At 54.2% G+C, this 13,071-nt stretch overlaps 1 protein-coding gene across 6 annotated transcripts in view; it reads right to left on the bottom strand.

Moving 5' to 3' along the window:
- The window catches only part of TNK2 (tyrosine kinase non receptor 2), a gene marked incomplete at its 3' end in the record, with an annotated part of 46,620 nt that overhangs the window by 16,958 nt on the left and 16,591 nt on the right, over positions 1–13,071 (bottom strand). For all 6 annotated transcript variants that reach the window (XM_080801274.1, XM_080801273.1, XM_080801275.1 and 3 more), the window contains 2 exons: positions 1,756–1,936; positions 397–467 (listed from right to left, as the gene is read on the bottom strand). In XM_080801274.1, the coding sequence (XP_080657400.1) occupies positions 397–467; positions 1,756–1,918 (234 nt within the window). In that variant the 5' untranslated portion in view covers positions 1,919–1,936. The remainder of the gene's footprint in view (positions 1–396; positions 468–1,755; positions 1,937–13,071) is intronic.

Below are 13,071 nucleotides of genomic sequence, written 5' to 3'. Positions count from 1 at the left end.
GGCAAGTGGGGGAGGAGGGAAGCCAGGCAAAGATGTCCTGGGTCCAGACAGTCCCCACCACTCTGCCCTGGACACTGGCCCCAACAGGCAGACAGAGGAAGGGCTCAGGTTACGCTGTGCTTGTCAGCGAGTGCCTGTTCCACGCCCAACGCCACTGCACAGCAGGCGGGGGCGGGAAGACATCGAGGCACACGGGCTACTCACATGCCCTCTCCAGTGGGGACAAGACACTTAGCTGGGCAGTTCTGTAGGCACCCTGCCCAGTAAGACCCTGGAGGAGGGAGGTCTGGACCAGGTAGAAATCACACCTGCCTGGGCTTGGGGGAGATCCCCAGGACTGACTTCACAGGGAGGCCTGCGCGGCTGCCCGCCCCATCTCACTGCTCGTCCACGCACCTTGCTCATCCAAGACTTGCGTTTACACATGGCCTTTCTTCTCTTCACAGCCTCCCACAGCCGCCGCTGGCCTGCCGGGGAAGGAAGGGGTTTCAGATGTTGTTAAGGTAGCTCATATCCCCCAGAAAAGCTGCCCGCCTGCATCCTTCCTTGGTCCCCCTGGGGTGCATCCACCGCTAGGTACTGCCCAGCACAGTGACACCAGGAAACAGACCATTCCAACCAACCAGGTGCCGCAGTTAACCAGACGGCATTCCACATCTAGGCAGTGGTTCTTGAACAAGAGGGAGGCGTTTAACCACCACAACTGAACAGCAGTAGTCTTTTTCCAGCGTTCAAGAAAAAAATATATAAGGTAGTGGGTAGAATTTGCCCAATTTTGAGTTTTTTCTCCCATTTTATTATGTTCCTGGCATCAGATACCATCTATCTAAGCCAAAACTAGCCTATGTCAATGTCTACTTTAGCATGTTATTACTTATTTAGCTATTTTAAGCTGAATGTACTAGTAAGTTTCTAATGCTCTACAAGGAATAAATACCATTGCTTCTAGATGTTACAGTCAGTACTTTTAGGATAAATACATAGGAAAAAAATGAGTTCAACTGACATGGCAGATCGTGGTTCATGGGAAAGAGACAGAATGAGTTCACTGTACAGCAGATCTTTGTGAGAAAGAGACAGATTAAGAGAAAATGGACCAAAATTAACCATCTGAGGGTTTCTTATCTTCTCCTAGTCACACGGATCTCTGGACCCCGACCCCTCTGGGGTTCAGAATGGTGAGCAGGGCAGACTCAAGTCCACATTCACAGTGGAGAAGGAGCTGGAGGAATCCATCCCAAACGTCTGAACAAGCCAGAAGGGGTATGTGTTTAATCCTGAGTCTCGGGACGCCTGGGTGGCTCAGTTGGTTAAGCGGCTGCCTTCGGCTCAGGTCATGATCCCAGCGTCCTGGGATCGAGTCCCACATCGGGCTCCTTGCTTGGCGGGGAGCCTGCTTCTCCGTCTGCCTCTGCCTACCACTCTCTGCCTGAGCTCGCTCGTTCTAACAAATAAATAAATTTAAAAAAAAAAAATTAAAAAAAATCCTGAGTCTCCAGAGCTCTAAGACTGCCTTGTCCTCCAGCTCCAGGTCACCACTCCCACTGCCAACTGCTCTCCTGCGCTCACGGTGCACGGCATCTACCGAAGGCCCTCCAGCCCACCGTGGGGGCTCCAGGACAGGCCGCGGGCGTCCTCGGCTCTGCCACCCCAAGCCAGGAGGAGGAGGGCTCTTCCACGCACTTGGCCGTCCTGAGGGCAGAGAGATGAACGGTCAGTGGGGAAGCAAGCGGCAAGGCCAATGTCCCCACCTACCGGGCCGGCCCATGCCGATCTTCTCCAGGTCCTCATTCTTGACATATTCGAAGTGGGACAGGCGGGTGACGTTGAGGTCATCACGGAGCCGCAGGAAGTACTGCTGCAGCTGCACCTCGGACAGCAGCTCCAGCAGCCAGCCCGCGCCCTCCTCCGGCTGCATGCTGCTGCTCCCCAGCCTCTGCGGGGGGGAGGGGTAGGGACGGCTCAGGGACCTGGGGTGCAGGCAGGGGGTGGGGGACCCCGCCCCAAGGGCCCTGGGCTCACCCACCTCCTACTAAGCTGCTTCAACAAAGGGCCCAAATCGCCTGCCCGCTCCCCCAAACTGTACAGAATGCCATGCAGTCCTGTGCCCTCTTCCCACTGGCCACAAGGACGGCGCTGTGACAGCCGGAATACAGCCCAAGTCCTGGCATCAGGGTCTTAAGTCCAAACTGCATCTGCGGCTGAATGACCACAGAGCCACCGCTCTGTTCTCAGAGGCACAAACCCTTTGAGAACCACAAAAACTACTGACTGTGTCTCCAGGAAAACAGACACATTCTTACAAAGTTTTCATTAAAAAACTGGGGAGGAGCAGCAGGCTGGTTCAGTGGGTTAAGCCTCTGCCTTCAGCTCAGGTCACGTTCTCAGGGTCCTGGGATCGGGTCCCACATCGATCTCTCTGCTCAGTGGGTAGCCTGCTTCCCCCTCTCTCTCTGCCTGCCTCTCTGCCTACTTGTGATCTCTCTCTGTGTCAAATAAATAAATAAAATCTTAAAAAAAAAAAACTGGGGAGAAGCAGCAGGCTGGCTCAGTCAGTAGAACATGTGACTCTGGATCAGGGCTGTGAGTTCGAGCCCTGCACTACGTGTAAAGATTACTTAAAAATAAAATTTTTCTAAGGGCACCTGGGTGGCTCAGTCGGTTAAGTGTCTGACTCTTGATCTCAGCTCAGGTCTTGATCTCACAGTCATGCGTGTGAGCCCCGCACTGGACTCCATGTTCAGTGTGAAGCCTACTTAATATATATACATGTATTTTAGTTGGGGGGGGGGTACAGGGTCCCTTGAGACTCACCCATAGGGTCCCCAGACCTGGTGGACCCCAGAGAAAGCATGTGGACTAGATGAGCTCTGAGTTCCACCCAATGCCTGACATCAGCAGAGCCTCTCCTCCCGATCTGAAGACCATCCCACAGGAGACCACCTGAGTGCCCGATAGGACCACCCAAGTGAAAGATAAAAAGGGAGCAGAGGCTGGGGTGGTCTTTTATTTATTTTTAAAGATTTTATTTATTTATTTGACTGAGAGAGACAGCGCAGACCCACAAGCAAGGGGAATGGCAGGCAGAGGGAGAAGCAGGCGCAGCTTTGAGCAGAGAGCCCGATGTGGAACTCGATGCCAGGACTGTGAGATCATGACCCAAGCGGACGGCAGACACTTAACTGACTGAACCAGCCAGGTGCCCCTGGGGTAGACTTTTAGATGCCGGCTCAAAGAGGTAGCCCTGCTTAGCTCCACTGACTGCTGTCACCGCAGATCACTGTCCAGTGTCATTAAAGCTTCCAATTTTTTCAAGGAATACTGGAAATCTGAATCTAGATGTGAAATCTCGCCACTAAAATTCTTTTTGAAAAGGTAATATATACACATGGTAAAATATTCTAAAGGCACACAGGAGCCATGAAGTCTCATTCCCTGCCCTCCTGCACAGTCACCTAGCCCGCACCCCCAAAGCCAGTTGCCATAAATGACTTCTCCGTATCCTTCCAGACTGTTTTCTCCCTCTACACCAACATTCACCCAACAACCACATCATTTTCTTCCTTGTTTTCACTTAATATTACATCTTTCTCCTAATTTTTTAATTATGTCAACCAGTTCAACTCTGAAACACAGACACACACACGTACGTGCACATGCATTCTGTGCTGGCCAAGCAAAATACAAGTGCAGGCTATAATCAGCCAATGGGCCACCAGGGAGCAACCTGTGACCTACACTCTCTGCGGCCCAGAGAAAGAGGACACAGGGGCCCCCCTGAAATGAAGCAGCCTGACAGATTGAACCCAAACCCATCCTTGTCCAAGTAAGATACCACAGAGCTGAGGGCTGACTTGCATTCAGTTCCCCACCAAAGAAGAACCACGAGAGGGAAAAGGCCAGCGACCACTCAACCGCCCTCCAACAAGTCAGAGGTGGCCTTGGCCCCCAGCCCTCACCACCAGGCGCACTCAGAGAAGCAGACACTGACAGCTCAGGCTCGCCATGCGTCTCTCGCCCCCACAGCTCCCTGTGGCGCTGCCAGCCCAGTGCCAGGACTTCAGACCCCCAGGCAGCTCAGGGTAGTACAGAGAGTGACCCATTGGATGGAGAGGCCCTCAGTTCAAACCTGCGCCCCTCCCCCCAAACGCAGCTAGACCACAGGGGTGTTCCAAACTTCAAGCTGTGACCCTTTACCCAGATGGTTCTCCAGAGAGCTGGACGGCCCCCTAGGGGACATTCTTGGTTGTCATCATGTTGGGGGGCCACAAGTGGCATTTCATGGATGGTTGGGAGACAAGCACACAAGTTACCCTGTAACGCACAGAGCAATCTCACTCACTGTCCCACATCCCACACAACTTAGTTCATGCAGGTGAAAAACGGGTTTATGATCATCTGAACCTAGAACTGAATCCCATCTTATGTGTGAACAAAAGTTATTTTGCAGTTTCAATACACACTGAACCCTCCTCGAATGGAACTAACACGTACGCTGAGGGGAAACTGGCCTTTGTTTTGTTCAGAACTCAAAGCAAGTTATTCGCTAGTCAGAAAAATGTCACTGAAGGCAACCTGCCTTTATGATCTCAAAACTCCCCTCTCAGTCAGCACCTGCAGGCACTGCCTCCACACTGACTGGAGGGCTCAGCGCTGACTACTTCCTCCTGTCAGAACGTCCCAACATATCAGAATACCTAAAACGTCATCCTCACTTTCATGTCTCTTTCAAACTACAGGTGACATCATGTTGGCGGACTATACACATGGTAAAGAGGACATATTTCTAATAATTTAATTGAAGAAGAGTAACAGTAAAAATAACTCTGACACCTGAACTCCACTTATTACACGCCAGGCACAGTTCTAAGCATCTTGCTGCATTAACTCACTTCTCCTCAACAAAACTATCTGTTACGCACAAGGGAGCGTGGATATGAGAGGGCAGGAAGCTGCCGCTTTCCAGAAAGCCCCATGGGTGCACTGTGAAAAATCACTGACAGTAGCTCTCGGCGGCCCGGCCAGTACTTCCACCACCACTACCCTGTCCCTGGACCAAAGGGACTGCACCCGCTGCGTGCCCCAACATGTGCCTGCAAGCAGGGCAAGCGGTCTAAAGACCCCCTCCTCTTCTTGCCCAGGTTCCAAGTCTCACCAGGCTCCTCACTGCCACCTTCCCCTGGAGGCAGCCGCTCCTCAGAACAGCTCAAAGCCATGCCCTAGGTGGTCAGGACTGGGGGAGACACACAGCCCTTCCCCTGAAGCTGCTCAGAAAGCCCAGTCTGGCCTGCTTCTCTTCCCTGAGACACCAGCGAACAGATCTCCCTGCTCAGCTAGACACTCCCCTCCCTGCTTCTCCAGCCCCAGGAACAGGGCTGCTCTGCGTAGGGGTGTGCAGGGAACTAGAAGAACACTGGGATCCCAGGGAGGCGAAGCAATCAGGGTCTCAGTCCTGACTCTACCACTGGGCCCAGGGTAAGCCTATACGAGCCCCCTCCCCTCGGCTAACTGCCCCTTCCACAGCAAGTTTCTTTGTCTGCAGAGCACGGGGAGGGCACTGGCCCGGCTTCTTCCCGACCCTGCTCACACTCTCCAGTTCTCCGTGCACCTAGCCCCCAGCTCCCAGCACACCCGCAGTCCCACAACTGTGTCTGACGCAGGGCGCAGCACTCTCCTGGTATGCACACTTCCCATGTACATTTTTCTAACACACGCACCAACCAAGATGCAGGGGCCAACCAGGATGCAGGGGCTGAGGGGACAGGTCCTGAGCCCAAAACCCCCATCAAGCCCTCAGCCATTCCCAGTCCTGTACTCTACCCCTCAGTGAACTGCTGGCTCCGCCGGGGGGGTGGGGGGGGGCCTGGCCCAGTCCCCGGTCAGTCCTACCCACACCCCCAGCCCCCACTCACTGTGTACAGGCGTCGCCGTAGTCTGGCCAGGAGAGGGAAGGAGAGCTCTAGGCCAGGGAACCGACGAGCTGCTGGCATCTCCACGGAGTTGGACCCCCTGACCAGGTCACTGGGGCTCTGGCCCAAGAAGTTGGGGAGCAGGGGCTTTAGCTCCTGAATTCAAGGTTCTGCCCAGAATGGAAGTTGACCAGAGGTCTGTCCCAGGAGTTCCCCAAATCCCACACCAGGGGTGGGAAATGGGGCAGAAGAACAGGGCAGGCCCCTTTTCTCTGCTGCACAGCTGTTTCCACAGCTGGCTAGTCTGGCAGGAGCAGGTTAGCTTTTCTCCGGGCTGACTGCAGCCTGGGTGCTCTGTCCTGTTTCTCTGACTTCTCTTCAGTGCAGTGGTCACAGCTCAGCCCTACTCCCTGGCTCCCTCGCCTGACCGCCCTCCTCCCTCCTCCCTCCCTCCCCAGCTGAGCAGCTCTGACACTGGCTGAAAAAGGACCTTTCTGAATCACTGCCAAGAGGGTGGCGGGAATGGGGGGACTCTTCCTTCCAGCCACCCGCGCTGGCCCCCCCTGCCTCCCCATACACAAGGCCCCCTGTCTCTGGCTTCCACCCCAACCCCCATAGTTGCAGACAACTCCTGGGATTTTAGGGTGGGGGCTATGTGAATCAAGCAGCAATGTACAAAGGGGCTACAGGCTCCCATATGGGCTTGTCTGGGGCTGTGGGGGCTACAAGACAGCCTGAGTTGGGGGCTTGGGCCCCAGACAGTCATTTTCGGGCCCTGTAGGCAGACCCCTCAGAGACCCTCCCCCATTTCCAAGTCCCAGCCTTGGCTGGGCGTCTCCTGGCTCAGACCCTAATGTGGCCCCGTTACCCTGGTGCCCGACGGAAATAGGAGGCCGGCAGCCTGCCAGAGTGGGGCAGTCCAGTCAACAGCAAGGGGGGGTTGTGGGGGTGAGGAATCTCCACCCCCTCCCCTGGGGTTGCCTTGCACTGCCCACAACATCCAGGGTGCCTCCTCCCCCAGACCAGCTGGCTTAGATCCAAAGCCCCCTCAAAACAAACAAATATGCCCCCAGACCCTGCTGGGATGCCCCCACCCCAAAGCAATAGGATTCCAGACTATAGGATGTTTCTTGTATAGCACCCCCCCACAAAGACAACAGCTTCAGCTAAAAGGAACTGGAGACACTCCATCAAGCCCCCATAGGCCCCCCATGTTCCTACAGCTGACAAATGATCCCTCTGCCCCTCCTCAAGAGTACCAGCTGCTCTTACACCCCCCTCACTACAGCCCCCAGACACACCTGACAGCTGCAGGAAGTCCTCACAGTCTCCCTCAGCAACCCCTCCCCACCCCCCAGCAGCCATGCCCAGGGAGCCCACTTCTTGTACACTGCTCTCTTGTCCCTATCCAGCTGGCTACCAGCTCTGGGAACCCCAGCTGGCTGGTGGGGCAGGCAGCTGGCTGAGAGTTTTGGGGAGTTAGCATCTTAGGCTCTCTTTGCAGCACCTCTCTTAGGACCCAAGCTTCCTAGCAGGGAGGTTACCTGAAAGGTCAGCTATTTCCTGCCCCAACCCCATGGGGGGGGGTGTTGGGGGGGATAGGTATGTAGGGGGTGTGGGTATTGGTGGACACTCCCAGCACTCGGTCCCTCTTACCCAGCCCCATGTCATCACCATGAAAGCTTGTGGAGCCAGCCAGGTACAGCCTCCCCTTGGTCCAGTGAATCACCAGTCTGAGACTGGGGTCAGAACTAATGGACAAGATGAAGTCAGGCTGAGGTCACTCTGGAACTGACTTTTCCCCAAACCCTGGCAGACAATACCTGTGGCTCAGAGAAGCCTACTGCCTACTTCCCACCAGGCACCACCCTGAAGGAGCTCTGGGGACCTGACTTTAGGAAACAATTTAAGCAAAATTACTCCCTCTACTGTAAGACAGGGGCTCCTGGATCCGAATGGCCAGATTAAAAATCCTAACTACCCCCAAAAGATGTGCCCCAAATCCATTAGAACCCCACACCTAACTCTTCCCTTAGATGTCGGGTAAGAACAAGCCTCAGTAGCTTGCTTAGCAATCCAGCTGGAAAAGGCTGTGAGGAAAAGCAAAGTATGGTCAGAGGTCAGAGCTCAGAGCTCAGGCAGTTCTTGGACCCCTTCTCCTAGCCCTGGAAAACACCCTCCACCTTTTCTGTCCCCCTTTGTCCTATCAGCTACCGCCCTCTGCCGACCAAGAGAGAAAGTTCATGATCTCCAAGAAGGGAAGCAGCCCCAAGAATACAGGATCATCTTTTCTAAAGCAAACAAGGACATTTGGCTTCATATGCATATTCGGAAAGTAAGTGGGAATGTCCAGAGAACAAGGACTCAGTGCCCATAAAAGACTACACCCAAATGCTGGCATTGCTCCTGGAGGCTCCCATGGAGAGCGGAAGAAAGCCCAAAAGACAGTTTAATTGGGTCCCTGAGAACCCAGAGACACTGAGGCAGGTGGCAGCATCCCTAATCCGTAATTAACACCAATCACTGGCCCCTCACCCAACACCTAACCGCACGAACACCTCCTTACCCAGCCCCTCAACCCCTAGGATCCCTCTGGGGGCCCAGAAGCACAGATACCCCTCACTCCTTGGAGGCTGCTGCAGAGTAGGGCTGGGCCCTCAGCTCACTGGCGGATGATGGGGTCTACCACCGGGGTACCTGGCTAACCCCCAGGCTTCTCCCATTACCTGCGGTCCCTCTTCACCCCCAGCCAGGCGCTGATACGCAGATCTCTCCCCCATGGCACCCACACTCCGGGCACTGGGGCCAGGGAGGGGAGCAGAGCCCTCCCGCAGCCCCCGCCCCTCCGGCGGCACTGGCAGCCGCAGCGTCACTGCCCTGCGTCCTGAGGGGCTGGGCCTCCAGCATCCTCCAGAAGGGCAGGGGTTGCTAGAGCGCCTCAACCGGGGAGGCCGGTCCATCTCCCCTACCCAACCCCCCCACACCCGCCCACAGCCTCCCATCCGTGGCTGGCTGGCCGGCCAGAGCCGGAGCCCAACCCGGATGGTCGCAGTCGCCTGCGCTGCACCGCGCCCCGCCCCTCCCCCAACCCTGTCCCCAGCCTCCATTCCAAGGAGCCGCTGCCTCTTCGCGGCACCACCACCCGCTGACCCCCGGAGACAGCCAGGTGCCGTGGCGTGGCCCCACCTCCGATGACAAGCAGGGCCACAGCTCCCCTCAGCTCCTAGGCCACCCCCAGGACTCCAGGACTCCACCGCCACCAATTAGCTCCTGGGGATTCAAAAAGGAGTCCCCTATTCCATAAGGAGGTCCATCCAAGAAGCTCACATAAGAGGAGCCCCATCCTGACTTGACCTGAGACCCCTCCCCTCCTTCCGGCCCGATGCCTATCCCTCCACCAGCCGGGCTTCCACACCACCAGGCTCCAAGCATGCGCCCACCTGCCGGGCTCCCTGCTGCTCCACTCAGCATTCCACTCCTTCCGCGCCCAAGAACCTGCCCAGCGGTGGAAGCCACGCCTCCAGCACCCGGAGAGAGACCACAGGCCGGCCCAGCCCCACACTTCTTCCCAGCCCGGCCTTGACATCTCCCTGCCTGACCCCTCCCCCACCCCCAGTGAGCCTGGGAGCTCAGGGCAGGGCACTATGCTGGGCTGACCTCTGGCCTCAGCAGTGTGCCTCGAGTGCCCACACTCCCGGCGGGAGGAGGCGCTCCAACACGTGCCCACACAAGGCTCTGCCATCCAGCACTGGGGTGAGGCCATTGCTAGCATAGGAAGTCCCACTGCTGAGCTCCTCCTCTCCCGCCAGCCCTGAGGGCCCCACGGTACTCCACGCACCCTCTCATTCTACAGGCATCTGAAGCATCCACTGACTCCTTAGTGCCAGGTATTTAGGGCTGAGCTCAGGGAACCCTCCCCTTCCGGGGCTGGGCGGAGGAGGGGGTGATGCTGAGATACCGCCCCCCCTCCATCCTCCCCCAACAAACTCAACGTCAAGACTGAGGAGGAGACTAGGTGCGTTCCCAAAAGGCTCACTCCCCTCACAAGCTCATTCTCCACCCTGAAGCATGCTGGGGTGGGGGATGACCCCGCCAGGCAGGGGATCTATTCAAGGCAGAAATTCCTGGGCACCTTACCACAGCTATAGCAGAAACTAGCATTGTGGGAGGCTATAAGAACCCAAAGTCAGGAGGCTGTGCTGACCCAAAGTTAGAAGAAAAGAGGCTGAAAATGCCAGGCCCATCGCTGGATGAAGGGTCTGCTCCAAATCATTCCTCCTTCCTGCTTTCTCCTTACCTCCTCCCCCATAACTCCCCTGCTTCCTAATGCCATCCTGCTGTAAGATATCCACAGGATCCAAACCGCCTCTAAGATCTGGGGAATCCACCCTACATGAAACCCCTCCGGTCTATCACCTGCCCCCTCTCTAAAGGGAGCTGGGAGTGGCTAGGAACCAGCTTGCCTCTGGTGTCCACTTCCTTCCCCCAGCCTCTCCAGCGGCATCAGTGAAGTGACAGATCCACACTGAGGAGCAGACATGACATGTAATTTCCGGCCAAGAGATTTTTTCCAAAACAATCTACCGTATTCTTGGGAATATATGCCAACCTCACCTCCAAGCCAGCCCTCTCTTATCCCACCCTCCCTCTTCTCTAAGCCCTGGAGGGAAAACAACGTATTGGGGAAAAGGAGGGGGACCTCTAGTTCCTCTCCCAGCTAGAGGATTATCTTGCCTCCACATGCCAGCCCCACCAAGCCCAGTCAGCCTCAGCTCACCTGCTGTACACAGGCCCCAAGCTTCTGAACCAAAGCCAGGCTGGCTCCCCTTGGGACCTCATCCCAGAGGGAATTGCAGCAGGCAACCCCACACCTTCAGGTCAGGCCAGGTCTGACATCACACTGGTCTGGGGAGGAGGCTGGCCTGGGGCCAACAGAGAGAGGGGGTGATTCAGACACACACCATGGCTGTCCACACCCTCTCCATTTCCAGGACGCAGGACCCAGCCCCTCCCAGGAGAGCTTGGCAAGCTGTGGTTCTGAGGAGAGACAAAGCTGAGGCATATTGGCTTAGTGGTGCTGAGACCACAGGCCCCAAGTCCAACCCTGGAGCCTCTTCACCCGTCTCCTTAACTGATGTTTCCCAAAGACTTCTGAACTCGCCCTTCCTTCTCTCGGTGGATGCTCTGCTCTCTGGGTGTCACTCTCTCTCCTCCTGGGGCTCCAGTTACCACGTGCTCTGTCTCCATTTCTAACCTCCTTAAGCTCTAGGCCCACGTTTCCAGACAGTTCCAGGACAGTTCCACCAGGATGATGCACAGGTACCACAAATTCTATATATCCAAACTGAGCTCATGAGTACCCCCCTTAAAGCTAGCTAACACATGTTCCTATATCCTGACTGAAAATATCACAAGCCAACACTGGCCACCCAGGCTAGAAACCTCACCCCCACCTCTCCCAACCGTAACTCCTTACCTTCCCCACTGGGCAAGCCACAAAATCCAATCAATACCAATGGTATCAAGAATCAGACAGGGGGCGCCTGGGTGGCTCAGCGGTTAAGCCTCTGCCTTCGGCTCGGGTCATGATCTCAGGGTCCTGGGATCGAGCCCCGCATCAGGCTCTCTGCTCAGTGGAGAGCCTGCTTCTCCCTCTCTCTCTCTGCCTGCCTCTTTGCCTACTTGTGATCTCTGTCTCTGTCAAATAAATAAATAAAATATTAAAAAAAAAAAAAAAAAAAAAGAATCAGACAGACCTGGGACGCCTGGGTGGCTCAGTTGGTTAAGCAGCTGCCTTCGGCTCAGGTCATGATCCCAGCGTCCTGGGATCGAGTCCCACATCGGGCTCCTTGCTCGGCAGGGAGCCTGCTTCTCCCTCTCCCTCTGCCTGCCACTCTGTCTACTTGTGCTCACTCTCGCTCCTCTCTCTCTCTCTGACAAATAAATTAAAAAAAATTAAAAAATAAACTTTAAGAATCAGACAGACCTGAGCTGAAATCTTGGCTCTTGTCAGTTTCTAGTTGGGCAACTTTTTGGGCAAATGACTTAACCTCTAAGACTCAATTTCCTCATCTGTAAAATGGGAATAACCAGCACCTCCTTCGTAGAGTGCAGATTCAATGAGATAATGAATAGCACACTTAGTACAACACCTGGCACACAGCTGCCTATTGCTGTTATTGTCATCTGAAGTCCCTCCCCTGCTTCTATCCTTCTGTAACTCCTCAATAAGCCAGATACAGGGTGCTTCAGGATCAACTCCTTGCCTATCTGTCACCTCCACACCTTATCATTTTCCTCAAATGTCTCCACATTCCAACGAAATCAGATACATGCCCCTTCCTGATATAAAATCCATGAGCAGAAATGAGTTGCACTTCTATACACGAACAATGAGACAGAAGAAAGAAATTAAGGAGTCAATTCCATTTACAATTGCGCCCCAAACCGTAAGATATATTGGAATAAACCTAACCAGGTTTAGGTGAAGGATCTATACTCAGAAAACTACAGAACACTCATGAAAGAAATCGAGGAAGACACAATGAACTGGAAAAACGTTCCATGCTCATGGACTGGAATAACAAATATTGTTAAAATGTCTATGCTATCTAGAGCACCTATACATTCAGTGCAATCCCTATCAAAATACCATCAACTTTTTTCACAGAGCTAGAACAAATAATCCTAAGATTTATATGGAGCCAGAAATGACCCTGAAGAGCCAAAGGAATGTTAAAAAAGAAAACCAAAGCTGGTGGCATCACAATTTCAGACTTTAAGCTCTATTACAAAGTTGTAATAATCAAGCCAGTATGGTACTGGCACAAAAACAGGTACAAAGATCAATGGAACAGAATAGAGAACTCAGAAATGGACCCAACTCCATGGCCAACTAATCTTTGACAAAACAGGAAAGAATGTCCAATGGAAAAAAGACAGTCTCTTCAGCAAATGGTGTTGGGAAAATTGGACAGCCACATGTAGAAGATGAAACTGGACTATTCCTTATACCACATACAAAAATAGACTCCAAACGGATGAAAGACCTCAATGTGAGACAGGAATCCATCAAAATCCTTGAGGAGAACACAGGCAGCCACCTTTTTTATTTTAGCCGCAGCAACTTCTTGTAGACATGTCTCTAAAGGCAAAAATGAAC

This window comes from Martes martes (genome assembly GCF_963455335.1).
Source record: "Martes martes genome assembly, chromosome: 1".
Classification (NCBI taxonomy): domain Eukaryota; kingdom Metazoa; phylum Chordata; class Mammalia; order Carnivora; family Mustelidae; genus Martes; species Martes martes.
This window is presented reverse-complemented; position numbering and strand designations above follow the sequence as displayed.